This window comes from Podarcis tiliguerta (genome assembly GCF_965153285.1).
Source record: "Podarcis tiliguerta genome assembly, chromosome: 16".
NCBI classification, from domain to species: domain Eukaryota; kingdom Metazoa; phylum Chordata; class Lepidosauria; order Squamata; family Lacertidae; genus Podarcis; species Podarcis tiliguerta.
The window spans coordinates 26486310-26513877 of record NC_139549.1 but is presented as its reverse complement, the minus strand read 5'-3'; the positions used below and the strand labels follow the sequence as shown (position 1 = coordinate 26513877).

Sequence of the window (27568 nt, the reverse complement as noted above, 5' to 3'; positions counted from 1 at the left end):
GCTATTTCCCCTTCCTAGCAGTCTAGCTGGCAATCCTTCTTCCCAGGGAACTCTGGGTATTGTAGTTTTCAGGGGAATAGGGGGGTCTCCTAAACAACCCTCAGTACCTTTAACAAACTATGGTTCCTACCATTCTCAAGGGAAAGCCATGTGCTTTAAAATGCATGTTGAATGTACATACTGTGAGGAAGTCACCTCAAAGAGGAAGAAGTCAGGGAACATTCACACCATACATTTAAAGCAGAACAATAACACTTAAACAAGCTTTCCCCCCAAGAATCCTGGGATATCAGAGTTCTTAGAATACTATGTTCTTCCCCCAGAGCTATAATTTCAAGAGTGGTTTAACAAAGTCAATCCCTCTGCTCTACAAACTCAAGAGAATTGTAGTGGGGTGGGGAATTCTCCCAACAACTCAGAGCACCCTTAAAAACTCCAGCTCTCAGGATTTTTGTGCTTCCAATGTATGGTATGAATGTGGACCCCCTTTTTAATTGTTCTAATGGGATTGATTGTTTGTTTATTTTTAATTATGTTTGTCTGTATTTTAACAGTATAACTGGTTTTTATATTTTGTAAACCATTTAGAAGCTTATAGCAAAATATAAATTAAATAATAACATTCCAAAACTGCTATTATAATAAGGGAAAAAATCATGGTGTGCTGATTTACTCCACTGCCCAGCTCATCAGGGTGCCACTTCCCACGGGTCCCTCCAGTCAGCAAAAGAAGTCATCTCCAGACAAGTCAAAGAAGCAAAGCAGCGGCGCCCCAGAAGACGCTGGGGCAACAGGATAATCAGAGGAAACAGTACGATACATGGTATCCACTTATTGCTACAATTTTATAGACTGCTTTTCTGTGCCTCTTTGTTGTGTATGTATGGTGCTTGTGTAAACGGTCATGGTTCTGACCTTAGTTTGAGGCTGTGGTGGGGACTTGGGATTTTTGAGGAGTCGTTTAAATGCACACCCCACCCCTGATTTTAACAACAATCATCTGTCATACTTGTAATGGTACATACTTGTTCCTGGCACACACGGAAAATAATAAAAATGTAATTTAAAAATCAGCACTATGGTTTAAAAAAACCACCCAGATTTTAAACTATCATAAAAAGAATTTAAATGACTGCAGGGCCTCTCAATGAAATATGCCAAGTTGAGACCACTTTGTTCCGATTTGTCCCACTCCTCAATTGTCACCTAACAGCAGCCACTCAGCCTTCCTAAACTTGGTGCCCTCCAGGTGTTTTGGATTACATTTCCCTTCAGCCCCAGCATCAGATAGCCACGCTGCCCAAGACTGATGGGACTTGTAGTCTGGGACACTGCATCATGCTACAGCAGAGATGGGAAGAAGGCTCCTCCAGCAACCTTTTGGGCTCCTTACCCTGATCCGTTTTCCCATTCCAGCTGGTATTTTTAGGAACTCTGTAACTAACAACTCTGATGCCTGATCTTTTTTACCTGGAATTTGCTGCCACAAATACCTTTGCCTACAAATTGAGAGAAGGCTACCAGTGGCAACTATGCTCTACCTCCATAATTGCTGGGAATCATAAGTGGGGAGAGTTGCTCTTGAACTCAGGTCCTGCTTGCAGGATTCCAGTTGGGCAATCTGGATGGCCACTGTGGGAACAGGATGCTGGACTAGATCGGCCTTTTGGCCTGCTCAAGCTGAAGGGCTCTCACTTCCCCCACCCCACTTTCAAAATCATTTCATTCACAAGACCTTCACCCCTTCTGAAGTTCCCTCAGGGGCAATTGTGATAGTAAAAGGTAAAGGGACCCCTGACGATTAGGTCCAGTCATGACCGACTCTGGGGTTGCGGCGCTCATCTCGCTTTACTGGCCGAGGGAGCTGATGTACAGCTTCCAGGACATGTGGCCAGCATGACTAAGCTGCTTCTGGCGAACCAGAGCAGCGCACGGAAACGCCGTTTACCTTCCCGCTGGAGCGGTACCTATTTATCTACTTGCACTTTGACGTGCTTTCGAACTGCTAGGTTGGCAGGAGCAGGGACCGAGCAACGGGAGCTCACCCCGTCGCAGGGATTTGAACCGCTGACCTTCTGATCGGCAAGTCCTAGGCTCTGTGGTTTAACCCACATCGCCACCCGCGTCCCACCATTGTGATAATACCAAGGTGCATATGAGTAACAACATTATTACGCTGATTAGACTTAAGAGGCCCCAAATATCAGCAGGTGTATAAGCAGAGCCTTTACTTCAAACAATATGGCTGACTTACCTCTTCAGCAACATTCCTATGGCTGCAGGTGACTAAATGACAGTAACAAGAAGAATTCCATGCAGACGTAAGGTAATGTAAAAATGTGTTTATTCTAAATTACTTTCACAACAGTGAAAATTAGTGAATCACAATGGTGTTGCACAGTGGTGCCATCTTTTGCTAACCATAGGCCAAGTACAATCAATACATGATTTTTTTTGGCGGGGGGGGGGGAGAGAAAGAATACAAATACAAAAAAAAAAAAAACCCACAGCAGGGGAAAGGGGAACTCCAGAGGCCATTTCAAACCCACAAGTAAAATATGACATTCCAGAGGGGAAGCCGTGTTTGTATGTAGAAATTCAAACAGCAGAGTGTTTTTCTGGCATCTTAAAAAGCAGGTTAGACTGCAAAATCTTCTGCCTCCATTAAAGACAACTCCAACACATGCAGGCAACAGAGGGTGGCTGTAGAGTCCATGAAAGCTTACACTACAATAAACTTGCTGGTCTTTAAGATGCCACAAAACCCTTTGCTGTTTCAGGAAAATATGGAGACTGGACCGTTTGAACATTAAGTATACAACCCACATGAGCCATTATCAGTGGGACTCACCCCAATCCAGCACCTTCTGAATCAGGCTAGGTACTTTTGTGGTCACCTTGGTTGACAGATCCCCTTCTGCTCAGGTAGCAGCTGGCAAAAATATAATACTCCACATGTTTAAAAGGTCCAAGGCAGTTAAATCTGCTTTAATATTTTAAATCCGTAACAATTTTCTCTTTCCCAATTGCCACAGATTTTATTCTTTTTTTAAAAAAAAAAAGCTTTACAGCAAACCGTTTAACAAGATTGCTTTCAGAAGGGCAGCTTTAGTTCCATGGTACTCATTTTCATGAACTGTAAAAAGAAGGAAATGCCAGAGATCCCTTATATATTATGATGGTATTCAGTTTACCTTATCAACAGTAGGTGGCACCATCTTTCCCCCTAACAAAACAAATCTAAGCTATGCAGGTTCTAGGAGGCAGCACAAGTTACAGTCTTTTTTATGTTGCTGACAGGCCCTTGAGCACTTTTTGGAAAACCATAGACAGAAGGATTTTACATTTTAAAAAAGGGAAACGCTCTCACTGTGACTACTGGGGATGCAAGGTCAACCATCCTGGTTTCTACTGTGGGAATGACTGGTTTTTACTATGCTATCAGACCTTAGTCAAAAAAAAGAAGCCCCCTTATGCAATTTGTTCTTTTCAGTATTGCTGGCTGCGATTTGTTCAGCAACTCATAAAAAATTGCTGCTACAGAAATTGGGAAAGGAGTAGGGAGAAAAAACGAGATCAAAAGCACTGCCAAACAAGAGAGAAACCCAGGAGTCTTTGAGAAGAGACCCTTAGATTTACAAGAAAGTGTGAGGTCAGGGAGTGAGGAAGGTTCATTTTTGGTCCTGTGAATCTCCCAGGATTCAGCAGCAACAGTTTTAAAGCAATATTCCCAGGCTTCTTCCACTCCTGCAAAGGAATCCCTTGTGTAAATAGTTCAGATCCATTTAAGTGGGATGCTCTTCCATGTGGGTCCCACTGAAACGAAGAAGACAGCTCCCCCAACCTGGTGAGATTTTGGATTACAAATGTGGGGAACCCTTGGCTCTCCAGATGCTGTTGAACAAGAATTCCCATCATCCCTGGCCATTGGTGATATGCATTGTGGCTAAGAGGGGCCGCAGGTCCCCCACTCCCGGACTACAACATATGGAGAGACAACAAGGCTGGGAAAGGTGGAAACCAGAGCATGGCTCTGATTTGTTTCAATGGGGCTTGTGTTGGAGAGCTTCCTGCTGGCTCATGCTCATGATCAACCCTTCAAAATATTATCTTTGGTCATCTGAAAAAGCTCACGCACTAACTAATGACCCCTTGGAGCTTGAGAACAAGCCCCCAAGTTAGGCTGTTATTCTCACTATGCAGAAACTCTTATGGGGGAAGAACAAAATGCTCAAAAGAAGATTGTCCTCCATTTTTCCCAAACCAACCATTCCAAGAAGTTGGGGGACGGGGAGACGACAATGTTGGATTCATCTCAGGAAGGAGCAAATGAGTGTCAATGACTACAGTAACCAGAACTGTCTATATCCAAATTAAGAGCTGAAAGCTGTTATACAAGTTTTAGGAAAACAACACTGCTTTCATCCATGCGGAAGTGTGCTGTGCAACAAGCCCAGAGGGGACCCCTCTGGTGTCCAACATCCCCACCCCCAGCCCTGAGATGAGAGAACCTGCCCCATCTGGTTCCAGGAAGTTTTGGGTATTTTATTGTTTCAGGGTGAGAGAGTCTCTTATCCCTTAACTTGTTTAAATATCCCTGGGAAAAGGTCAGCCAGGTGGGAAACAGGAGAAAGTGAATACTCCTAAGGTGACCTCACCTGCCACCTGATGGTCTTCCCAAGTTGTACTCACATAAGAAGACAATTTCCAGGAGCAAGCTGGGTTTCGGTCAATCTACGCAACTGGATTCTGAAGCAGTCGGTCCATTGATCTCCCTTCAGTGCTGTTGGGTTGCAAGGCTCATCTGAGAAACAGGACAAGTGTTTCCATGCCTGGCCTTGCCACCCACTCTCCCTCCAGGGCCAGCACCTGGTTTAATGGCTTGGCACATGATTTCAAACAATGCTCCCTCTTGGCATGTGGAGCTCAAAGCTAGGTTCACAGCCTTAGCCAGTTACCTGTTGCGTGACACATGGCTGGACTTTAGAATGCTTTTAAAGAGAGACCTTTAATTCCATTTACTCTGGCGTAATAAGCAAGAGTCCTCCTCCCACTGCAGCAGACATTGGGGCTTGCGGGAGCCCATGAGCTATGGAACCAGACACCGAGAGGCTGGCAGTGGGGCACGAAGAAGACGAAGCAGTCGTCTGTGACCAGTTCGGAGCCCCACAAACCATGGTACAATACAGGGCAAGGTTAAGCGATCAAGAGCCAGAACATGATCACCAGGGCCACAAACAGGAAGAGGCGGGACAGGAACTGTTCGTCCACATACTGGGGAGTCCCTGGAACCGCTGGGAAGACAGAAAGAAAAGGGAACCTCTCTCAGCAAACAAAAGCAGTGTATTTCCAGATCCAATAGCAGAAAAGCATGGAATCAGCCGCCATTCTGCATCTTCATTATAAGACTTCCCTAGGCCCTTTCAACTGTCCCAAGTTATCTGAAGGATTGCTTGAACCCATATCAACAATGGCAGCCTTCCTCATTTGCTGACTGCCTCAGTCAGTGAAAATGGCAGGGGTGACAGGGCCTTTTCAGTGGTAGCACCCTGGATCTGCAGTTTGCTGCCTGTCAACATTCAAAAGATCAGCACACTGCAGGCCTCTGAGAAGGCTCTGAAGACTCTGTTTCAGCAAACGATATATTATATTTTTGCTCTGTGAAATGGATAAACCGGGTTGTTTTGGTTCTGGGTTATATACGTGCTTTATTATTGCTGGATCATTTCACTTTTATAGTGGCTCAGTTTTTGTTGAAACATTGCGTTTTGCATTGCTGTTATATTCTGGAAATATATATTACATAAGCCACCCTGGGGAGAGCTTTGCTCAGAAAGCCAGCCTGTGATTTAAACAAAAATAATAATAATAGTGATATCCCCTATTGGGACGTGGGTGGCGCTGTGGGTTAAACCACAGAGCCTAGAACTTGCCGATCAGAAGGTCGGCGGTTCGAATCCCCGTGGCGGGGTGAGCTCCCGTTGTTCAGTCCCTGCTCCTGCCAACCTAGCAGTTCGAAAGCACATCAAAGTGCAAGTAGATAAATAGGTACCACTCTGGCAGGAAGGTAAACGGCATTTCCGTGTGCTGCTGTGGTTCGCCAGAAGCGGCTTAGTCATGCTGGCCACATGACCTGGAAGCTGTACACCGGCTCCCTCGGCCAATAAAGCGAGATGAGCGCCGCAACCCCAGAGTCGGTCACGACTGGACCTAATGGTCAGGGGTCCCTTTACTAGTGATATCCCCACATCTTGTATTGTTGTGACTCCCTGCATATAGCCAGAGCTAAGAAGGACAAGGCAACAGCCGCAGTGTCCATGAAAAAAGCAAAAAGGTGATCAAGTAAGGATAGAGCGCCTGTCACTGAAAACACCCAGCACATTTCAAGTTGAAAGCATTTGTTTTAAGAAGTCTCTGTTAGCAAATGGCAGAGTAAAAAATTAATTCTTAAGTAGTACAAACCCACAAGGGTTTTCAGATTTGCTTTCAAATCTTGACATAAGAGACAGGAAACTTAATATATTCTGTGGTGGACATGAAAGACATTTACGTCAAAGGACACCGAAGCCCCAAAGTTATGTCAAAGGCTTTGGCTCATGAACAAAGGAGGGAGCCTGCTCAGGATTCAGGGCCACCGTAAGTGACTCAACTGGTTTTACTCCATATAGAGAGCACTGATGCTAATCAGCTTGGAGGCTGTTCCTTACAAACTACCAGTGAGAATCACTTCACAGGTGAACTGCTAAGCAGAAATGTATTGTTCTCACTTTGTACTTAAACAAAAGCAAAAGCAAAACAAAAATGGAACAGAAGATAAGCAGCACTCATCTGATTGAAGTTTTAAAAACAGAATGGCTTATCTATATTTAAAGGGTTCTAAACAAATGAAACACCAGGACTTACCCCTGGTTACACAAACAGCAACGTAAGAACAATGGACAGGTGCCAGCTTTTTTTTGATCTGCCAGTCCTATAATTATGGTGAGTGCAACCAATGATTTGCTGGCTTGCTAGGGGTTTTTTTTTATTTGAAAGTGCTCCTTACCTGGGGGAGGCCGACCGTCGTTTATGTTGAATGCTGTAGCGAATATACCAAAAGGAAATGCCCCAATTCCAAACGACATTTGAAAGCCTCCATCGCCAAACCCAAAACCCTGGAAGCCCTGGGAAGAACCACAAACGGGGGAGGGAATAATGAAACCTTCCAAGCATGCTAGTTTACGAAGTGAAATGCTGACCTGTTTGCCTTCTCTGTGATTTACTATGACTAGCCCCTGGCTGTGTGCCATGATTTACACACCCACACACACACTCACACACACACACACACCTCTCTCATGAGCCCAAAGGGTCCCCTCACAGAAGAGCCTGCTCACTGTATCTCTGCATGATTTCCTGCTCTCGCCTCTTTCCACTTAGCCTCTGATGGGGACGTCTGGATTGCCCTGTCACTTCTGAGGCAGAGATGCAGCAAGACACCCGCTCTTAGAGACCATTATCGCTTTGCATCTTTATAAATTACAAGGCCTGCCAGCAGAAGCCGCAACACAGGCAGAAACATAGGGACCCAGCTCCTTTCCTCCTTACTACAGTCTGAAAGGAATCCTTTTCGAGGTGGAGGAGTTTGTTTCCAATTTAGATCCAGAAAGTAAGTGTGACACAACTATCAAGAATGTGGGAAATGTTGCACCAGGATTTCACCAGCCTTCCACAACCTGGAGCTTTCCAGATAGTCTTGGTCTACAATTCCCATCAGCCTCAGCATCATATATGCTGGCTGGGGTTGATGGGAGTTGCAGTCCAATGAGAGAACTTGCCACAGCTGAGCCTCTCTCTCTCTTCACGTGGGACAGGCCACATGGCTTGTACTACCAGCTGCTGGCTACCTGATCAGAGACGGGGTATTCTGTGCTGATCCTCAAGGCCATGCCAGTAGAGCAGAATGCAAGCAAGGCTTTGGTGCTCCAGCATTCTTAGTGCTGGCAGCAGCATCTGCTAAAAAGGTGCTCTCAAGTTCAGCTGCTGATTTAATAAGGCACCACCAACTCTGCAGGGAGTGCGGAGAAAAGAAAAAGGCTTCTTAATGACACCCAACAGAGCTGTTTGTTTGAAGCAATGAGGCCCACAGGTAGACCCTGGAGGCTCCAAGCTGCCTTGCATGGAAAAATGCAATTATTTCATCAGGTCAGGTGTGCTCCCCATCTTCATGCTAGGAAATTCTGCAGCCTGTCCAATATCTCTCAACCCCACACAGCCGGCTATTTATAACCCCCATGTCTACACACACTGTATGTTTACACATATCAATCTTCATTCCCCAGTAGCACAGACTTATTGGAGACCAACTATAATCAGAGGCTGTTTACATACACGGTCCCACAGGCTTTCAAAATCCACATTTTTATAAAATCCTACAAAAAGGAAACATAGAGCCAGTGTGGTGCAGTGTTTTCAGCATCAAAGTAAGAGACCTTAGGAGGACAGGGTTCAAACCGTTGTTCAGCCATGAGGCTCACTGAGCGACCTCTGGCCATTTAATCTCTCTGCTTAACCTACCTCACAGGATTGTTGTGAGGATGAGGAAGAGTGGGACAGCTGATCAGTGCTGTCTTCAAGTCCCACTTTTGGCAGGAATCGGCTTTGTTCAGGACCTCCGGTTGTGAGCTCTCAAGCAGAATCAATCCCAGTGACACTGAATTTAAGAACTGTGCTTGCCAAGAAACTATTTGGAGCACATTTTAAGGCTTCCAGTTGTTTCTTTGTGGCTGTATTTTTACTTGCTCCACACCTGATGCAAGATACTATGACATGTGAGGCGGATGGGTGTGGCTTGAGGGAAAACAGCCTCATGGGCCAAATTAGGTCCACGGGCTGGAGGTTCCTGACCACAGGGCTAAAAGAATATACAAGGGGCCAAAAGGTGCCCAGAGGAGAAGGAAAATCATTCTCCAACCCAAGGAAAAGTATGGGAGAGTGGCAAGTCACTCAGTCTACTGTCTCCTGTAGGTTTGCCCTGTCTGGTGCCTTTCAGATGTCTTGGACTACAGCACCCATCAGACCCAGCTAGCAGGCTGGCTGGGGCAGATAGGAGCTGTAGTCCAATACATCTGGAAGGCACCAGACAGAACAAGGCTGTTCTGATGCTTTGGTTTAAGCTTGTACGCTGCTCTTCATAGCCCTAAGGGTGAGCAACATGCCTTTTTGTCTCATTTGTACTTCTGGGAGATACAGAAGTAACCCCCAAAGGCTGCAAATCGTAGCTTACTCACCCCTCTGTTTTCCGGCTCAGGTCTCTGGCCTTGAGGCCGTGGTGGTGTCTTCTCTCTGCAAGAGACAATTCATTCAGTCAAGCCCAGCCCAGCTCTGGTCAACTCTGGGACCTGATGAACCTGGACCCAAGAGCTCCTTTCTTTCCTTCCACTGCATTCCAGCTAATGGGGGGTGGGGTGGCTGAGGAGGTGTTTCCATGCCTATCTTCCCCTTTAATTGCTGGCCTGTGTTGAAACTCATTATTATTTGAGAGAGAGACAGAGAGTGTTGCACCAATGTGACCATCACAGACTGTAAGAGGGTAGAGACCTTTCACAATAGTGGAATAAAGGAAGCTACTTGACATCAAGTCAAACCATTGCTCCACCTAGCTCAGTATGGTCTACTCTGACTGGCAGCAGCTCTTTGGGGTTTAAGGCAGGAAGTGTTTTCCCAGCCCTCCCTGGAAAGGCCACTGGGGATTGAACCTGGGACTTTTAGTCTGCAAAGCAGTGGTAGAACATCTGAGTTGAATGGGTCAGTGGTCTAACTCAGTATAGTGACGGGCTGTCACTCAGTGGTAGAACGTGACAGCCCGTCACTATACTGAGTCAGACCACTGACCCATTCAACTCAGTATTGCCTACCCTGACTGACAGCAGATCTCCAGAGTTTCAGGAAGGAATCTTTCCCCAGCTTTAACTGGCAATACCAAGGGTTGAACCCTTGCATTTGAGGCAAGGGAGCAGCAGCTGGGTGATGGAGCCGCAAATGACTATCAGACTTTGATAGGCTGGTAATTAATAATAATAATAATAATAATAATAATAATAATAATAATAATATACACCACCCATCTAGCTGGGTTGCACCAGTCACTCTGGGAGGCTTCCAATGCACATAAAAACATAATCAAACATTAAAAACTTCTGGATACAGGGCTGTCTTCAGATGTCTTCTAAAAGTCGTATAGTTATTTATTTCCTTGACATCTGATGGGAGGGCATTCCACAGGCTGGGCGCCACTGCCGAGAAGGCTCTCTGCCTGGTTCCCTGTAACCTCGCAGTGAAGGAATCACAGAATTGTAGAATTGGAAGGGACCCCGAGGCTCATCTAGTCCAGCCCCCTGCCAGGCAGGAATCGAGAACATTTGATAGTCTAGTATATGAGTCACAACACTTTTCACTGCCACTTTTACAGTTTACAGCAATGCTTCATAGCATAACGAAGTGTCTTTTGCACTGATGTGCCTATTGGGGCTGATGTTATCAGACTGGGTTCTTTTAAAGACCAGCTCAAGTTACTTATTCCTACAGATACATGTTGCATAATTCTTAACTTCTGCTTCCAGAGTCCAGAAGCACTGAGTACCTTAGAAACACTCAGGATCTCAAATGCATTTTCATGAACAGTGTTGCCCAGTTCTCATGCTCTAATCAGCCTTGTCTATCAGCCTGCAGTGAAGGGGAATAGCAAAGTTCTCGTACACAGGCAAATACTCCAATTCCAGCTCCCATTACTTCCTTAGGTTAACAAATTAAACTAAATAGTTTTAATTGGATTTTGGATTAATGTGCAACTAATTGTTGTTGTTCTCAAATTGACGGTGTTATTATCTTCCTTGGTGGGTTATGCAAAGCACCACTCTGTATAATGCTTTTTTTAATAGTGTACTACACTAGGGGGCATTGGGGATGAGTTTATGGAACCAAGCGGGTGGCAGCCCAAAAAGGTTTGGGAACCACTGCTACAGACAGTTCAAGCAGGGAGATTTTAAAAGATAAGACTGCAGATGGGTGACGGCTTTGCAGGCATTTGGCAACAACATCACCTAAACACACCACGTTCACTTCTGCAAATTCCACTCCATAAGGGCTTGTGGCTCCCACAACACAAAGGCTGTTTTTGTAACACAAGCATGGGGCACCTTTGGCTCTCCTGATGTTGCTGAAGCACAACTCCCATCATCCCTGACCATTGGCCATGCTTCCTGCGGGCCAGTGGGAGCTGTAGTTCAGCAACACCTGGAAGGCCGCAGGTTCCACACCCCTACAGCTGTAGGAAATGGCTTCCAACATTCTTACCTGGGGTCCTGCTGTCCGGTGCTGCCCCTTCCGTAAAGTGGGATGACCTTGTCGCGGCTGATACCTGCTTTACATACAGGACACACCTGCCGATTGGGCCTGGTCTCTAACCACTGGAAAGGCAGGAAAGAACAAACAAACCTGAGCAAGAGACTAGAGATGTGCCTTGCATGAAGCACACAGGACTCCCTATTGTGCAATTCCCTTCCTAGAAAGGCTAGTCCGGCTCCTCCTTTATTATCTTTCCATCAGCAAGCCAAAACCTCGCTGTTCAAAAAGGCCTTTGGAAACGAGGTGCAATCAGTATTTTAATGTTGGTTCTGAATGTAATTTATTTATTTTAAATATGGTTTTTAACTAGTTTGTTTTCATCCCTTTGTGTTTTAGAATGAGGTTTGTAAAATGCTGTAAGTCTCCTTGAATCAAGTTTGAGAGAAAGGTGGGACTTAAATACATTAACGAATCAGAATCATAATACCACCACCGAAAGCATATGTTAAGTGTCATCGCATGTGCCATTCACAAAATATTCTGAGCACAAGGAATCATCTCCGCCTCTCCGCCACTGCCAAACATCTTCTCATGCTCTCAGCACTTTGGGACCATTTTTACTGCATGGTTCTGTGGCAGCAATTTCCCAATCTGGCTCCCTTTAGATATTTCACTCTAAAACACCTTCATTTCAGCCAGCATGTACTTCAACTCCCCAGCATTGTACAGCTGTGCTGGCTGAGGCCAGTGGGACCTGGAATCTACAGCATCTGGAGGGCCCCAGGTTGACAAAGGCTATTGTGTGGCATGCAGACTCTTCTACCACTTTTGTGGCCTGACCCACACTTTTCCCTTGGCATCCCTTAACATACAACAGGCCACAACTCTTGCCTCAGGCCTTTAAGCTGCACACTAACATATGGCCTCTCCCACCCCAGTATTTGGAAGTTGGTGCAGGGCACAGAGATGGAAACTCCTCACTTTTGCCAGTGACAAAAGCGGGTGACACTGACGTAACCTCATTTTCATATTTATACTGACCTACCTTTACAGAGCTGTTGCACCTAGAGAATGTACAAAAGTGCTCTGAACACTCAGCCACCTCGCAGATACTTATTATTTATCTGTGCCATCTCACTGAAACCAATAGAAGCTTCCAACAAAGAACAATCACCCCCACAGAAAAAGCTGCAGATTACAAACTATTGCATGCAAACGGTTATTAGCAGATTGGGTTGCCCTAGAGATCTCTGGTGCACAGGCACCGTTTAGAAACTGAAAGGGATATTGCACCTTCTCAGTTCCCCCAGAGAGCTGAGGGGTTGACTGAGCAAGAGGAGCTGATGAAAGACAAAGCAAAAGAAAACCTGCCTTACCTGGTGTAAACAAGGCCAACTGTTGAGAATCCCAGAATGATTTGTTCACAGGGCAGGAGGAGAGCAGCGGTGGAGGCAGGAGGAGAAAAGGGAGAGAGATCAAAATACACTGAGCAAGCAATAGACTGGAATCCAGCCCTGCCGGTTCCACAATAATATTTAAGTAAGAAAGCAGCTAGGGGTGGTTTTTTTTAAAAAAATTGCTTCACTTCCAGATAATACAATTTGCTTCTCTTCTAGGTAGTACCAAGCCTTATGCAGTTGAGGGAGTTGGATATGGTTAGCCTGGATAAGACTGAGATATGATATGAAATATCTAAAGTGCTGTCGCAATGTTGCATGGAAGATGAAGCAAGCTTGCATTATCCTGTTCCAGAGGGTGGGACCAGATCCAATGGATTCAAATTACAAGGAAGGTTAGACCAAGTAAACATTAGGAAGAACTTTCTGGCAATAAGGGCTGTTCGATAGTGGAACAGGCTCCTTCGCAAGGTGACGGACTCTCCTTCACTGGAGGTTTTTTAACAGAGGTTTGGTGGCAGTCTGTCAGGGGTTCTTTAGCATTCCTGCATTGCACTCAGATGGCAGATGGCCAGCCTGCAGATTTCCCCAGTGCATCAGAAATTCCTGTTCATGCATTATTTTATTTTAAGTAACGATAGGAATGGAGGGAGACGGAAAATCTGGCTTATACAGCTGTCCTGGGCACACACTCTAAAATGGGCACGAGGCAGAGGGGTGGAGAGAATCACCCCAACTTTACCTAGAGGCAGCTGAGCTTTACATTCAAGCAGCCTCAGAAAAAGAAGAACCCAACACAGTGAAACTGGAGTATGCAAATGGAGCATGAACTAAGAGGACCACACGAGGGTATTTTGGGCTGAAAGTTGTTTCCGCACAGGCGTGGCAGCATCTAGAACTGGCTTCTCACCAGCGCTGTGGAAAAGCAAGCCAAAGGCCTTCCTCAACCTGGCGTCCCCTCCATACGACGACTTAGCCAGTGTTCAGGGACAATGGAAGTTATGTTCCCAATAAGAACAAGAATAATGATGATTTTTCCATAGCCGCTTTGTCTTCTGGCTGATTTTATCATACATGTTTGAATATACATTCATTCACCACTTAAGGCATTCTATATTAAACAGTTTATACATTCACGATCAAATATGTAAAACAGCAAAACTGCACTCATGCCAGTCCCCAGGCTCTGCCACGCTCAAGGTTAACCACAGCACTGAGGGCAGGGCTCTCCAGGTAAAGGTGTGGCACTAGGAAAGCAGGTCTTACAGTGGCTCTCATTGAGTTCCATGAACAAGTGCATCCCAGACCACAGCAGGGGCCTGATCCTAGCACACCTGGCATCACTGTGCCCACAACTGCACCCCTTTCATACACCCTCATGGGATTAAACAGCTGCCATTCATTCCCATGGGAAGAATGCAAAGAGCCACATGTGGGGAACTGAACTTCCCAACTGACACCTGGCTGGCAGGGGCACTGCCAAGGAGAGAGACGAGTGAGGGGCACACACAGGAGTGGGAGTGGAGAAGCAGTATTTGTTTGAGGGTTTTTTTTAAAAAAAAAAAAAACCCACACAAACTTTTCTAACATTTATGTAGGCAACTCAAGAGCTTGGCGTAGAAAGCAGATGGACAACTGGCCAAGAGCACCAGGATACTGACCAGAAGAGGTGCCCGCATAGGCTGATCACAGCATCCTTGGCCGTATCCAAACAGATGTTGCACTCGAAAGTGCTGTCCTGGCTTGCCCCGTCCCCGCTGCTGCTGTTGCCACTGGTCCCGCCAGCATTGTTGCTTTCGGTGGAGGTAGAAGCTGCTGGCCCTTTGCTGGCCATTCTTGTCACACCCAGTCAGGAAATTTTTAATGCAACTGAACTCTGAGAAAGAAAGAAAAAGAGAGAGAGAGAGAGAGAGAGAGAGAGAGAGAGAGAGAGTGTTTAGGGGACGCCATTATATTATTTCCCTAATCCAGACTCAAGGAGGAGGTGGTGGCACTACCATGCATCTCCAACCCGGCATCCTCCACAGGTTTTAGAGTAAAGCTGGGCTGGCTGGTGCTGAAGTACAAAACACCTGGAGGGCACCAGATTGAGGGAAATGATACTCTATAGTGTTAATTTTGTACAGTGAAAGCCCTCAGGCCATTTTTTATCGTAGTCCAGAGAAATCTTGAGCAAGCTGAGCAACAACCTGGTTTTAATATACCCTCATGACTGGCACTGATGGGACCAGAGCAATCTCTAGGCCTCCCAGTGAGTTCCCTGCTTGTTTCTTTTAACCAAGCCCCACAACATTTAGCATAGCAGTTTACAAACACTCCCTGAAATTCAGTGCATGATAATATTAATACATCCAAAGCCTTTTTTGGTTTTTAAATTCATGGCACTTCCCAGTGGGCTTGGCACAGCTAAGGCCGGGGGTGGGTTTAACAAAGATGCATGGATGCACAGCAGAACACCTTTGAGAATTAAACAGAATATGCTAAAAAAAAAACACCACTTTTTTTAGGAGGCTTCTTTCTTAATTTGTATTCATTCAATTAATCTTAAGATCCTTCATTTCCAACTTAACAAAATCCACAGACGAGCCACCATATGTCTACAACTCAGGGTGTAAAAGCAATATACTGGCCCACGTATTGCAACAACATCCACCCTAACATTCAATTCAAAAGCTAAAAACAACCACCAACAATTAGCAAAGACAAAACCATTGATTTAATTTGGCAGCTCCATGTTTTATGCATGAAAAAAATGACAGCAATTTAAACTGAGGGATCATTTCCTCTTTAACCAACTGCTCAATGAATTTATTAAAATTCAAAGGTATCAAAAGAAAACACAACCTGGAATTTAACAAACAGGACCCTCCCACTCATTGTTCAAAGAAAGGTTCTCCCTCTCATTCCTGCCACGTCAACAAACCAAAACATATATAAACATGGGTGTTCTTGAAAACTCAGCTCACCAATTTTAATTTATCTGCTGGCAAATGACTAATCAAACTTTCGTAGATCACCCTACTAATTAAAGCTTACAGCACTTGTAAAACCCAGCAGTGTGTAAGCAGCTGAGAAGTCCACTTCTTACACAGGGGAAACCCCATCTTAATACACTATGCAGCTCTTCCCAAAACAGAATCCCCTCCCTGCTATCTTATCATTTTGCCTAGCTTACCTGAAGCGAATTCAGCCCCTCTCTGCTTCCTTTCCTTGCAAAAACGCCAAAGGAGAAAGCACAAGTACTGAACCGGGACCTTATCCGCATCGCCACTTGGCTCCTGTGAAATGGTGCTTTTTGCATAGGGCAATGCAGCTCCACAGTGGGTCCACATCACCAGAACTTGGCAAGTGGGAAAGAGGAGGCACCTATTTCAACAGAACTCTTTTCATTCAGTTACATCATTTTGCAGGGGGCTCCCAAAGGGCAGCCTTGCAATCAGCTAGCAAGCTTTAATCGATGCGGATTCTGAGCTCTACAGATTTTTCAGTAGTTCAGCCACTGCTAGTAAAATCATGCATGCATTTCAAATGAAAAACAGTGGCAAAACACACATGCACACCTTTATTAAGCCTGGCACTTCTCATGAAACATTAAGCTGCAAGCTTATGAACGTTCTAGTGGTTTCCTGCTTTGGAGAAAAGTTATCTAATCTGGACGTTACCCATTTATATAGGTCTCTGCACCCAGGATACACATACACCTTGCTTTACATGTTGACTTCTCGAGACTCTATTTCCCATTCTACTATACTGCCATGGACCTTTGCTCCAGTTTTGCAATTCTCAGCCATCCTGAGCCTTCAAGCCACTTTGACAGCACAATCCTATCTATGCTTATTTGGAAGTAACCCCAGTTTGTTCAATGGACTTACTCCATAGTAAATATGTTTATGATTTTTATTTAAATAGTCTTTAAATATTGTATAAGCATTGTAACAAAGTCTGGTCATCTGTGACCACAAAATCTTTTGAATTAATTAGGCACAGCTCACTAGAAGCAAACAAGCTAACATCAAAAACAAAACAAAATCAATGCCTGTGGAATAGGGTTGGAAAAATCTCAGGTGGTCACTCATCCAGGCAGCTAAAATTCGTATTTTGACACACATGATTTTTCAAATATTTCTTTGTCTCTTTGCAGGGCTGAACATTAGGGACCCAAAGCATTTTTCCAGACCAGGTGATTAACTGGATAACTTTGGGAGGGGCTGCCCAGATCACCTCAATATGATCTCCTGCACAGATGTTCATTTCGTTTCACGCACTTAACATACTAGTTCCTAAGAAAATAAAAAAATTGTCCCGTAGCACCTTAGACACCAACTAAGTTTGTTCTTGGTATAAGCTTTCGTGTGCACATGAAAGCTTATACCAAGAACAAACTTAGCTGGTCTCTAAGGTGCCACTGGATAATTTGTTTTTTTATATATATATTTCGACTGCGTCAGACCAACACGGCTACGTACCTGAATCTAGTTCCTAAGAAAACATTTAGCATGCATTATTCCTTTATTCCTGAAAAAATATATATCCAATTTAACCTGTTAGATCATGCATGTAAATTAGCTCCATGTCTGGAATAGTTCTGCATTAATACATTTATAGTAAAGTCTTTTGACTTCACCCTTAAAGGCACACTCCTCCATTGTCTCCCAAGCCAGACAGATTCCAGAAACAATAAAGTAAGGTCTATATCTGCACATGCCCAAGCATGGTGGTGGTTGTTGTTTTAAAAAGGCAGCCACCATCCTATGTAACTAATTGGGAGTAAACCCTGCTGAACTCAATGGCACTTACTTTTGGGGAAATATTTGTGCCATTTAACTGAGACACACAAAGGCCATTCTTGAAGAAGAATAGAGGAACAACATCAGAAAATTCCACCAGTCAAATGCAGCTTCTACCAACAGTCTTTGCAAAAAATGCTCCGGTTTTGAATGGATAAAAATGAAGAAACACATAGGAATAAATAACCAGCACTTACACAAAATTTATAAACAATCTTAACAATGAACAACACTATTTGAATGGAATTAAGTAAGACCAGTTCACTTAATATTTTTCATATGTCAATTAAGAGTCTTGCACCATGCCTTAACCAAGATGTAAAGGCCTGGGGCGACCCAAGAGATTCAAGATAACAGCAAATTTTTGCCTATACGGCCTGATACAGGGGGAAATGGAGTCTTTGAGGAACACACAAAAAAACAGCCTTTTAAAAGTTTAGAACTGAAAGCTATGGCTACATGCCATTAAAAAGCATACTGACAGCAATCCTAGCTTGGTTACATTTTGCTGGATATATTGCTAGTCTTTTAATGTTGTAATCTGTTCATTACAAGAAGAGGGTTCATTTTCTGAGCTGCTACTCTATTCTATTTTATTTCAGAATTTATTAGCCACTCTACAATCAGAGAATACCCAAGGGATGCACAGGAATTCAATATAAAACCCAAGAGGGAAAACTGCAGGAAAAAACACTTCAGTCTGATAACATGGATGTCTACACACTATTCTGAATCCCAAAATCTTTGGTTTTGTTAGGCCTCCCCGTAACTGATCACCACAGGAATGGAGTGAGTGGGGAGGGGCACCTCTCCCCCTCACTCTGCACTACAAGGCAAGAAGTACATTTTAAAGTTTAAAAAGTAAAAGAGGCAGTGTGCTGGGCTAGTCCAGTATCCTGGACTAGGATCATCTGGCCCAGTATCCTGCTTTCAAACATGGTCACCTTGGTGCTTTCAGAAAGGACATGAAGGTGTGTACTTTCCTAAATACCAATAAAGTGTATTTTTTAAAAGAACTTGAAGTTGACAGCCCATCCCCCATACACTATGGCAACTGATATTTAGAGGTAGATACTGTCCCTGAACATGACGGTTCCAATTTGCTACCATGTCCTCCTCCTTGAATGCATCAAATCTTGCAATTCCTGTTGCAGACCATTTACAATCACAGAAATAAGGAGGGTCGAAAAAGAATACATCTCAAGTGTGAAGATTTTGTGTGAGTTTTAATCTGTTTGTAGTTTTTCAATGGTTTTATTTGTAAAAGTTTTAAGCAGTTGTTTTTAGCAATCATTTATATATGGAGAGAAAGAGAGTAAACTGCTTTGAGGCATTTCCCCCCTTTTTTTTTACAATCAAACAGTATATAGATTCTATAAAACAAATAAAAGCCACAGTGTAAACATGCCAAGTCTTCGGCATGAGACCGCCAGTATACCACAGCAGCTACAGTGTTGGACCAGGACCTGGGAGAGAGACTAAGGTTCAAACCCCACCACAGCCATGAAGCTCACTGGGAGACCTCGGGCCAGTCACTGTCTCTCTAGTCCTAACCTACCTCACAGGGTTGTTGCAAGGATAAAATGGACAAGGGGAGGAACGTGCCAGACACTTAGAGCTCCTTGGAGAAAAGGTAGGATATAATAAAGTCGGACACGACTAAACAACAACAAATAATAAATAATAGCAATACAGTGGTATCTTGGGTTACAGACACTTCAGGTTACAGACGCTTCAGGTTACAGACTCCGCTAACCCAGAAATAGTACCTCGAGTTAAGAACTTTGCTTCAGGATGAGAACAGAAATCGTGAAGTGGCAGCAGGAGGCCCCATTAGCTAAAGTGATGCTTCAGGTTAAGAATAGTTTCAGGTTAAGAACGGACCTCCAGAAGAAATTAAGTTCTTAACCCGAGGTACCACTGTAATAATGTTGGGGAAAATAAGGTTCTGTTCAGCTACAACAACAACAACGTTGGGGAGAATAAGGCTCTACAGTATTCGGCTACAACAACAACAATAACATTGGGGAAAATAAGGCTGTACAGTGGTACCTCGGGTTAAGTACTTAATTCGTTCCAGAGGTCCGTTCTTAATCTGAAACTGTTCTTAATCTGAAGCACCACTTTAGCTAATGGGGCCTCCTGCTGCTGCCGTGCCACCGGAGCCCGATTTCTGTTCTTATCCTGAAGCAAAGTTCTTAACCTGAAGCACTATTTCTGGGTTAGCAGAGTATGTAATCTGAAGCGTATGTAACCCGAGGTACCACTGTATTCGGCTATCCTACCACTGATAGGCTCTCCCTCCTTACCCAGCTGGATTGAGCCAAGCTGGGATCCATGGAGATCCCAGTACAGTGGTACCTCTGGTTACATACGCTTCAGGTTACATACGCTTCAGGTTACAGACTCTGCTAACCCGGAAATAGTGCTTCAGGTTAAGAACTTTGCTCCAGGATGAGAACAGAAATCGTGCTCCGGTGGTGCAGCAGCAGCGGGAGGCCTCATTAGCTAAAGTGGTGCTTCAGGTTAAGAACAGTTTCAGGTTAAGTACGGACCTCCGGAACGAATTAAGTACTTAACCCGAGGTACCACTGTATTCCGTTTCCAACAGCGGTCAGCCAGACGAGCCCCCCCCCCCCTTAACATGAGGGGATAATGAAAGGCAACCTCCTGAGCCTGACCAGCAGCCTCGACCCCCATACCCGCCACCCCACAGAGAGCAGGAGGCGAGTCGGGAGCCCCGGCACCTGCTCTCAAGGCGGGAATTCTCTCCTGACAGGCCCCCGCCCCGGCCAAGGTCAAGCTCCCCCTTCGCCGACTTCGGGGGGCCTCCCCCTTTGCCTCCTGCGGGGCTCTCACCGGAGTCGGCGCTGGCTCCTCCGGCTGGCGCCTTCCGCCGCTCGCGGCCCTTCGCTCTCTCGAACTCCACCTCCGCCCGAACGGCAACTGTCACCTGATTTCTTCCCCTAGCCGGAAGCCCGGCCCCACAACAGGAAAGGGGGTCCCTTATCCCAAGGGCACACGCCGTCCCCCGGCGCAAAGGGTTCTCCCTGCTGCCCCGGAGGCAGCCGCGACAAAGGTTCCGCCTGCCAAAAGGCCCGCCGCTCCACGGAGGCGGCTGCTTCCTCGGAGCCCGGGCCTCGTTCTGTGAGAAAGGTGGGGCCGAGCCAAGGGCCACGTCACTTTAATGTATGGAAATAGACGAGGAGGAGAAGAATGAAGGATTCATAACACGGTGTGGCAGCATTTGCACTTTGGAACTCCCTGCCTCTTGATGAGGCGCTGCTGCTGCTTCGGACGCCTGCTATACATTTTTGTTTGGGCAAACCTTCGCAGCGTAAGAGCAACACAGCATGCCATGGAACGTGCAACGTTATAGTAATATCATTAAACTAATAACTGGGTGAGACAAATATTGAAATTTATGTGTAGCCAAAAAGTCTGCGAAGTTGAGATGAACATATGCAAGACAGGTGATAAGGCTCCTCAGGCCAGTGGAGAAAAGAAGTGTCCGTATGGAAACCTTACAATTTCAAAAGACTGAGGAGAAGGCCACCTATCTGATGGATGGACGAGCTAAAGCTAACAGCAGGGCTTATATATAATATAAATTAAGCCAAACCCACCTTTCTTTGTTATTTTTCTTATTTTTTCTATTCTCCAAAGGGACACCGGTTGGCGCCTGTGACCCCATGCGCTCTGGCCACTGCTTGGCGCAAAGAGGGGGCAGGCACCGCCAGGCACTATTATTCATAAATGATATAAATTAAGTCAAACCCGCCTTTCTTCGTTATTCTTCTTATCACTCTCTGACGGTGAATTAAGTGTTCTGTGTTCTGTATTCCACACATAGGCTGACCAGCCCAATGAAGCCATTTAGGCTCGTTTTCTCCATTCAACAGTTTTGGACTACAACTCCCATCAGCCCCAGGCAGCACAGTAATGCTCCAATCGGACCTAGCGTCATCTGGCTATGCTAATGGGAGTTGTAGTCCAATTCCGAGGGCACCGGGCCAGGGATGGGCTGAGCCACGAGGTCTGGACCACAGCCCCCAGGATGCACTGCGACCGATGGGATTTCCATCATGTCGGCTACCAGGAGAGCTAGCAACAGCAGCAGCAGCGAGGAGGAAGATTTGGGGCGCCTCAGGGAGGCTGCCTGGGACCCGGTGCTGCAGCGAGCAGCAGCAGCAGCCCTGCTAGTGCCCAAAGGCGGTAGGGAGCGCCCTGAGCGGCAGGCCTGGCAGCACCTTCCTCTCTCTAGATAGAAACTTTACCCATCCCCAAAAAGCCCTGCAGGAAACCCATTTTTGTGTGTGCCAGAAATAGGGCTGTATCCAGTTGATCTCTTAAAACCAGGAATGGGGCACCTGCAGTTTCCTTGGACTGCAACCCCTATCATCACTGGCTGGGGCTGATAGGGGCTGGGCGCTCCAAAAGCCAACGGCCACATATATCTGCCTTAGACTGATGGATGGATAAGAAGCCTTTAAAGTCAATTAAAGATTGGCTCAAGGCACGTGACTCAGAAAAATGATCCACAAAGGTTGTGATGCTTTTCTGCAGCACCAACAAAAATCTGTCAGAAATTAATCTTTTAGTGTAGCAGCACCTACACTTTGGAACATAGCTGTATTCTTACTCTTCGACACCTGCTAAGAACATTTTCATTTAGGCAAGCCTACCTCAATATCTAGAATGCTGATGTGTTTTTAGTTTGTTGCTGGTTTTAATTTTTTTAATAATTGCTTTTACTAATAATTTCATTGCATTATTCTTTTTGTAAACTGCTTTTGTAAAGGGCTCGCTAATGAATCTGAACTAACTTAGCTTCCATGTTGGGCCTAATTGTTAACTTTTTGCAGGTAACTTTAAGAAGAGCAAGTTGCCATCCACTGAACCTAGCATCAGGTAACTTGGCTTTTTTGAAAGTTTGCTGAGCGTTATGTTCTGTTCTACTAGAAACTAAAATTTGAGCTACATAGCCATAAGAATCATGTGGTACATTTGGCCTGCCACTTATGTGAAGGTTTGGTTCCAGGGGTCTGCATGCAAAGGCGAAATTGTGCAAAGTCAAGAACCCCTAGAACCCCCGGTAATAAAGTTTTTATTGAGGATAAAGAAATATAATAAATGTAATGCTATCATAAAACACCCAGAACAAGGGAGCACTCTATTCTACAACCTTTTCCATTCTTTTTGACATGTTTTAGCCCCAAGAGGCTCTCACCAGGCATGCTGGTCTAAATGCATCCCTGAGTCCTCTGCCAGAAAGCTGGTCATAATTCTAGGTTTAATTATGCTTTTCTCCAATTTACCCAGGGGTAGGATAGCAGGGAGGGACGCGGGTGGCACTGTGGGTAAAAGCCTCAGCGCCTAGGGCTTGCCGATCGAAAGGTCGGCGGTTCGAATCCCCGCGGCGGGGTGCGCTCCCGCTGTTCGGTCCCAGCGCCTGCCAACCTAGCAGTTCGAAAGCACCTCCGGGGCCAAGTAGATAAATAGGGACCGCTTACTAGCGGGAAGGTAAACGGCGTTCCGTGTGCGGCTCTGGCTCACCAGAGCAGCGATGTCACGCTGGCCACGTGACCCGGAAGTGTCTCCGGACAGCGCTGGCCCCCGGCCTCTTGAGTGAGATGGGCGCACAACCCTAGAGTCTGTCAAGACTGGCCTGTACGGGCAGGGGTACCTTTACCTTTACCTTTAGGATAGCAGGACTGTACTTACCTTAAACTGTACTTACCTTATCTTAACAAAAACAAAAACAAAAAAACTCTAGGTGAGTTATAAGTCTGTTTCTCATACCTCCATGTCATGTATTGGACAACCTGAATTGGTGCCAAATGTGTTTATATAAGATCTTTGGTCTCTCTGCTTGGCATTCGCACTGAGGCCATAACTCAGATCTTTCATACTGCACAGCCCTCTGGCTGGCTCATTACAGTTTTCAAGATTTGATTCCAGCTTCTTCTTTTCAAGGCAAGGGGAACTGTTTGCTACAAACTTCCAATATAATTTAGTAGTTTGTTCTCTTTAAACAGAGAGAAGGTCTCTGATCATGGGCAGGATGGGAATGAGCTGCAGACCACTCCAGAATTCCGAGCTCATGTTGCAAAGAAATTGGGAGCAATTTTGGATAGGTATGTGTTCTCAAAGGTGTGACATTGACTCTCCTTGAGCCCTTCCCTCAGATAAAAGAGGGTTCATATTTTTTGGAGAGTTCTAAGTAGAAATTGCTTTGGTGCAGGAATTCTTCAGGACACGTCCAGTACTCCAGATTAAAGGCAGGTGGTAAAGCACTGGCATAGCATGACCATGAATTTTTAAAACCATTTTCAAAGCCAGCCCCAAGTTTAATGCACTTCAGTCATCCAGGCCATGAATAACTAGCATATTAAGGAACAAATAAAAAGCTTTTTGAAAAAAATAAAAATAAAAAAGCAACTTTGTAAAATTAAATTAAAGCACCTGTCTTAGAACATAAACTCCTGTCTTTTTTTTTTTTTTTTTACTTTTGTTCGAGGGAGGAAGGAAGGGGCAGGTCATGCAATCACAGGCATGCGCTAAAATCCTGGACTAAAAAAATTACTTCCACTCCAGGTGAGAGGGAAAAATAGCTATGAAAGAAACCAGGAAGTTCCATCTCTGGGCAACTGTGACTACATCTAGGATTTACTGTCTCTGTGGGTATTATTGCTGCTTCCTGGTCAATCCTAGCTGACTGCAGCAGGGAGTTTCCCCATAACAGGTGGGTGGAATAATGCCTGCACATTTCAGCTCTGGTTTTACAATCACAGAATAACAGAACTGGAAGGGTTCCAAAGGGACATCTAATCCAACCCCCTACAATGCAGGAATCAGCGCTAAGACTTGCTTCTTTAAAAACAAAAACAAAAAACAAGCATGATAATGAAAACTGGGAATCTGGACTGGCAAATGAGTACCAGATTGTCTGGCCAAAACCTAACCAACCAATGAGTCTCCTAGGCTTGCTGTATCATTTGTGTCATGCCAGTATTTTAACATGACCCCTGGTTTCCCTTATCGTTGTGCAAATGTAATTCTTTCTTTTAGCTCCATTACTATTTTGAAGCATTCTCCAGGACCTGCACAGGACAATTTGCAGTCCTCAGAGACTAAAGACGATGGTGAGTGGGTTCTCTGCATAATCTAAAATACTTTATATCAATTTAAGAGTTGCTTTGATTCTTTGTGTATGTGCATTCTAAACTTGTTGTGTCAGGAACTCTGGAGTTTGAAGCAAGGACCTTGGAGCCTGAGGCTGTGTATCCTCAAACCTCAAATATTTTATTGCTAGGTTTTTGTGTTTATTAGTCACATTTTTGTAGTTGGGTGTCTCAAAGCAACTTCCACAATAAAAATAGAAAGAACTAATACATTAAAACCAAGTAGGAAAACAACAATACCACCAAACTAAAATACTAACCCAGCAATATATTTTAAAAGAACAAGTCCTTTCCTGCCCCAACTTAAAGGATGAGCACAAATCTCGTTAAGTACCTTCCCAATCAAAAATTAAAAAGGCCTGGTAAACAAGTGTCTTCTTGCCTGTTGCCTAAAGACAGACAACAATAGCACCAGGCATTCTTCCCTGGTAAGACCATTCCAAAGGTAGGGAGCCACCACTGAAAAGGCCAGTTCTGTGCCACCACCCTCCATGCCACAGAAGACTTGGCCTCTGACGGCAAACACGGTACTCTGTGAAACACACTTCAGGCACAGTAAGGGATAGGTGTATGCAACACCAGGCTCTCAGATTGACAGGCAGTATGAAGCCCCTGGTTTGGTGAGGCCTGGTAGAATTCCAAGAAGCAATACCTGCTGCCCTGCTGGTTAACAGAGCAAGGCCCCCTTGCACTCCCAGCCTCTCGCTCCAATACAGTGGTACCTCTGGATGCGAACGGGATCCGTTCTGGAGCCCCTTTCGCATCCTGAGCAGAACGCAACCCGCGCCTGCGCATCTGCAGGTCACAATTCACCGCTCCTGCGCATGCGTGTGACGTCATTTTGAGTGTCTGCACTTGCGCGAACGGCGAAACCCGGAAGTAACCCATTCCGTTACTTCCAGGTTGCCACAGAAGGCGACCTGAAAACGCTCAACTTGAAGCGTCTTTAACCCGAGGTATGACTATAGTCTTTATTATTATTTTTATTATTTATTAACTTTATATACTGTCCTTCATCCAAAGATCACAGGGTGGCTCACAGCACAAAAATAGAAGACGAAAACACAAAATGTCTAGTTGGGTTGGAGAACTTGCATTCCTACATGTCCTTTGGATATGCGGTCCTGGCGTGACCCCAACACAGAAGGTGCCCTAATAACTTCCCCGCTTTTCTTCCAATGTCTTAGGCTTCCGCCTCTTCTCCTCATCAGTGCCAGGAGACTGTGGGGAGCCAGAACCTCAGGCTGTGGGAAGGCAGCGACAGCGGTACTGCAGCTCCAGGTGAGATGCTGCTCTGACAGGTGTGCATGACAGAGGTGGAGCTGGCCAGCCAGGCAGCTGGCTTGGAGGCTGCAGCTGATGGCAGGACACATCTCTGATGGGGAGGTCCAGCATTTTACACATGTTGTAGCAGGGGTTGGGGATCCCAGGCTGCCCACCCCACTGTGTCCAAGCCTTGCAATGCTCCCAAGGCTGCCCCTCCCTTCCCCAGCACTTGGGATTCCCAGGTGTGTCGATAGTGATTAATTTATAATAAGCATGGCTAGTAGTCATCCATAACCCTCTTCTCCGTGAATTGGTCTGATCCTCTTTTTAAAGCCATCTTAAGTTGGTGGCCGCAGGAGCGAATTCCAAGGTTTTAACTCTACCACCGTTTTGCCTGTAACTCTTTCCAGTGAGCAGGACAGTGACGAAGAATGGCAGAGGTGCCAGGAAGCCACAGTGACAGCAGCAGACATCCTGAAACATAGCGGCCTCCCAGCAGCGCTCCAGAATTCCAGCCAGGACCACCACTGCCCGGCCACGGAGCCCAGCCAGAAGAAGAAGAGGAGGAAAAAGAAGGCAAAAATGAATGGCGAGAACAGCAATGAGCAGGAGGCCAGAGAAGGAGCACGTCATGGGACTGAAGGGCCCTCGGGCTTCGATGGAGCAAGCAGGAGAGGAGAGAACGCGAGTACGGAGGATATGGCAGTGATGAAGAAGAGGAAGAAGAAGAAGAAAAGGGGGGAAGTGGAAATAAGGATGGAGTGATGTTATACAGACACTTGGTACTAGGAAGAGCTACCTGATGTGGCTCTTGATTGGTCTGGCCTGCATTGAAGGAAACACAGTTGTTGAATTTTATATTTTATGGAATCAAAGAACTTAGTTTGGCACTCCCTGCCGCGAGGGATGCCCTGTAAAAATGCAGAGGAAACTCCCCATGTTACAGAGAATGAGGACTTGTTGGAGCTGCTTTACTGGACTGCTCAGGTGGGCAGTGGGTGGGTAAGACATCCGTGGATGGCTCTCCTGGGTCCCTTTTTTTTTCTTCTTAGGCCTGCGCAGCTTGTGACCTCCCAGGCTGCCTACTAGCCATGGATCCAGTTCTCCCAAGTGCTTGACAAATCTCTACTTTTATATTCTCAAGCCACAAAACCAAGAGGTTCATCGGGGCCCCTGCTCAGCTCAGCTGCCCCATGTGGCCAGTGGGCTATGATCAACTTGGTGGGCAGGCTGAACAGAGGTCGTCATCGTCAAACACTGATAATGGCAGTGGATGGGTGCCTTCCTGACATGCATGTCACAGTTTGATGCAGACTGATTCCATCTCCCCTGTAATGTCGTCTCAGGGATATTTCTTTTTTTTTTTAAAAATATTTTTTTTAATTGATTTTCTTTTTTTCATAAGAAATATCCAATATCAATAACATTCATTTTCCAATTTCCCCCCTCCCTATTGACTTCCCTCAGCTTCCATTTCTGGTTTATTACGTCAGATGTTACATTCTGCTGTTTGTATAAAGTATTGTGTTGTCACGTTGTTAAATAAAGTTGTAAATGTTTATTTAAATCCTGCCAGAGGGTCCGTTTTTTTGTTGTTTCTGCAAATATG

General features: G+C 45.3%; 2 protein-coding genes across 3 annotated transcripts; one reads left to right on the top strand and one right to left on the bottom strand.

Moving 5' to 3' along the window:
• Positions 1 to 2327: 2327 nt before the first annotated feature.
• RNF185 (ring finger protein 185) lies at positions 2328 to 20500 on the bottom strand. Of its 2 annotated transcripts, none has more exons than XM_083417989.1 (7): positions 20369 to 20500; positions 14384 to 14598; positions 12702 to 12720; positions 11335 to 11447; positions 9270 to 9324; positions 7046 to 7163; positions 2328 to 5294 (listed from the first exon to the last, which is right to left on the bottom strand). In XM_083417989.1, the coding sequence occupies exons 2-7, from the start codon at positions 14554 to 14556 to the stop codon at positions 5197 to 5199; spliced, it is 576 nt and encodes a 191-aa protein (XP_083274115.1). In that variant the 5' UTR covers positions 14557 to 14598; positions 20369 to 20500; the 3' UTR covers positions 2328 to 5196. The 2 variants fall into 2 exon arrangements, with proteins under 2 accessions (XP_083274115.1, XP_083274116.1); XM_083417990.1 differs by lacking the exon at positions 20369 to 20500 and adding an exon at positions 17520 to 17647.
• Positions 20501 to 21333: 833 nt separating this feature from the next.
• Positions 21334 to 27320, top strand: LOC310666685 (protein CUSTOS). The gene is made up of 6 exons (XM_083417940.1): positions 21334 to 21724; positions 22375 to 22420; positions 23548 to 23646; positions 24581 to 24654; positions 25881 to 25974; positions 26370 to 27320. Exons 1-6 carry the CDS (start codon positions 21595 to 21597, stop codon positions 26722 to 26724), a joined length of 798 nt encoding a protein of 265 aa, XP_083274066.1. The 5' UTR covers positions 21334 to 21594; the 3' UTR covers positions 26725 to 27320.
• The last annotated feature ends 248 nt before the right edge of the window (positions 27321 to 27568 follow it).

What these genes read in the sequence shown, in the direction of transcription:
- LOC310666685 (XM_083417940.1), top strand. Translation starts at nt 21,595, where the DNA reads ATGTCGGCTACCAGGAGAGCTAGCAACAGCAGCAGCAGCGAGGAGGAA. An exon ending in TTGGGAGCAATTTTGGATAG is followed by an intron (nt 23,647 to 24,580) that starts GTATGTGTTCTC and finishes TCTTTCTTTTAG; the next exon opens with CTCCATTACTATTTTGAAGC. An exon ending in CTCAGAGACTAAAGACGATG is followed by an intron (nt 24,655 to 25,880) that starts GTGAGTGGGTTC and finishes CCAATGTCTTAG; the next exon opens with GCTTCCGCCTCTTCTCCTCA.
- RNF185 (XM_083417989.1), bottom strand. Translation starts at nt 14,556, where the DNA reads ATGGCCAGCAAAGGGCCAGCAGCTTCTACCTCCACCGAAAGCAACAAT. An exon ending in CTGAGCCGGAAAACAGAGGG is followed by an intron (nt 7,164 to 9,269) that starts GTGAGTAAGCTA and finishes GGTTCTTCCCAG; the next exon opens with GGCTTCCAGGGTTTTGGGTT. An exon ending in CGACGGTCGGCCTCCCCCAG is followed by an intron (nt 5,295 to 7,045) that starts GTAAGGAGCACT and finishes CTGTCTTCCCAG; the next exon opens with CGGTTCCAGGGACTCCCCAG.